Genomic DNA, 1,166 nt, shown 5'->3' on the forward strand with positions numbered 1-1,166 from the left:
TACATAATGGTTAATATATATATATATATATATATATATATATATATATAACATTTTATATATTTAAAAAAAAATATATATATATATATATGTGTTCATAAATTTTTGTTACAAAATTTCAATAAAAGATAATAATAATGTGCACTGATAAACCATGCACAACAAGACTAGGAACATGTATTAAAACAGCAAATAAGGTCAATTTTGACTTTAATTAGCATGGTATTACCATCATAAAATACACACAGTAAGAACGACATGACAAGGTGCCTTTCTGAATGCGTTGATGAATTTCTGTGAGTAACTTCATCTCACCTGAGGCAGTTTAGTGAGGTTGCTCTTCAGCCGCAGGACCTTGAGCCTCTTGAGCTCCCGCAGGCCGTCGATGACGATGAATCGGTTGTTATCCGCGCTGAGGTTTCCGGTCAGATGAAGCTCGCTGAGGTTCTTGAGGCTGTAGATCCACAGTGGGATCTCCTTAATGTCTGTGAACTTTATGTGTAGTGATTTGAGGTTCTCGCGGAGGAAGGCCAGAGCAGGAGCCTCGATTTTGGCCGGCGTGTGGTAAAGCCACATCTCCCTCAGGTTACACAGCTGTGCGATTATGGGCGGGATCGTAACATCAGGGATCAGCTCCAATTTCAGCACCTGCAGGAAACACAAAGAATACATTTATTTGCAGTTAAAGCAACCAATGGTGTGCGACTGGGGTGGGACTCTCTTTTTTCTACCAATAGCATAGAGGATATTATTCCAGAAACCTCATTATTTTTGCAATTCTGTGACATTAGTGGCACAGAAATTACACACTTTGCCTTTAAGAACTATATTAATAATATATAATTATATATACAGTCATGGCCAAAAATATCGGCACCCTTGGTAAATATGATCAAAGAAGGCTGTGAAAATGTATCTGCATTGTTAATCCTTTTGATCTTTTATTTAAAAAATTCACAAAAATCTAACCTTTCATTGGATAATAAGAAGTTAAAATGGGGGGAAATATCATTATGAAATAAATGTTTTTCTCATATAAAAAACCAATGTGCCAATGTGTATTAGAGAAAAACATTTATTTCATAATGATATTTCCCCCCATTTTAACTTCTTATTATCCAATGAAAGGTTAGATTTTTGTGAATTTTTTAAATAAAAGATCAAAA

At 34.7% G+C, this 1,166-nt stretch overlaps 1 protein-coding gene across 2 annotated transcripts in view; it reads right to left on the reverse strand.

Moving 5' to 3' along the window:
- lrrc8aa (leucine rich repeat containing 8 VRAC subunit Aa) overlaps positions 1-1,166 on the reverse strand; it is a 28,300-nt gene that overhangs the window by 4,447 nt on the left and 22,687 nt on the right. For both annotated transcript variants that reach the window (XM_016509530.1, XM_016509531.1), the window contains exon 4: positions 316-648. In XM_016509530.1, the coding sequence (XP_016365016.1) occupies positions 316-648 (333 nt within the window). The remainder of the gene's footprint in view (positions 1-315; positions 649-1,166) is intronic.

This window comes from Sinocyclocheilus rhinocerous, unplaced genomic scaffold, assembly GCF_001515625.1.
Source record: "Sinocyclocheilus rhinocerous isolate Xijiao unplaced genomic scaffold, SAMN03320098_v1.1 scaffold1045, whole genome shotgun sequence".
NCBI classification, from domain to species: Eukaryota; Metazoa; Chordata; class Actinopteri; order Cypriniformes; family Cyprinidae; genus Sinocyclocheilus; species Sinocyclocheilus rhinocerous.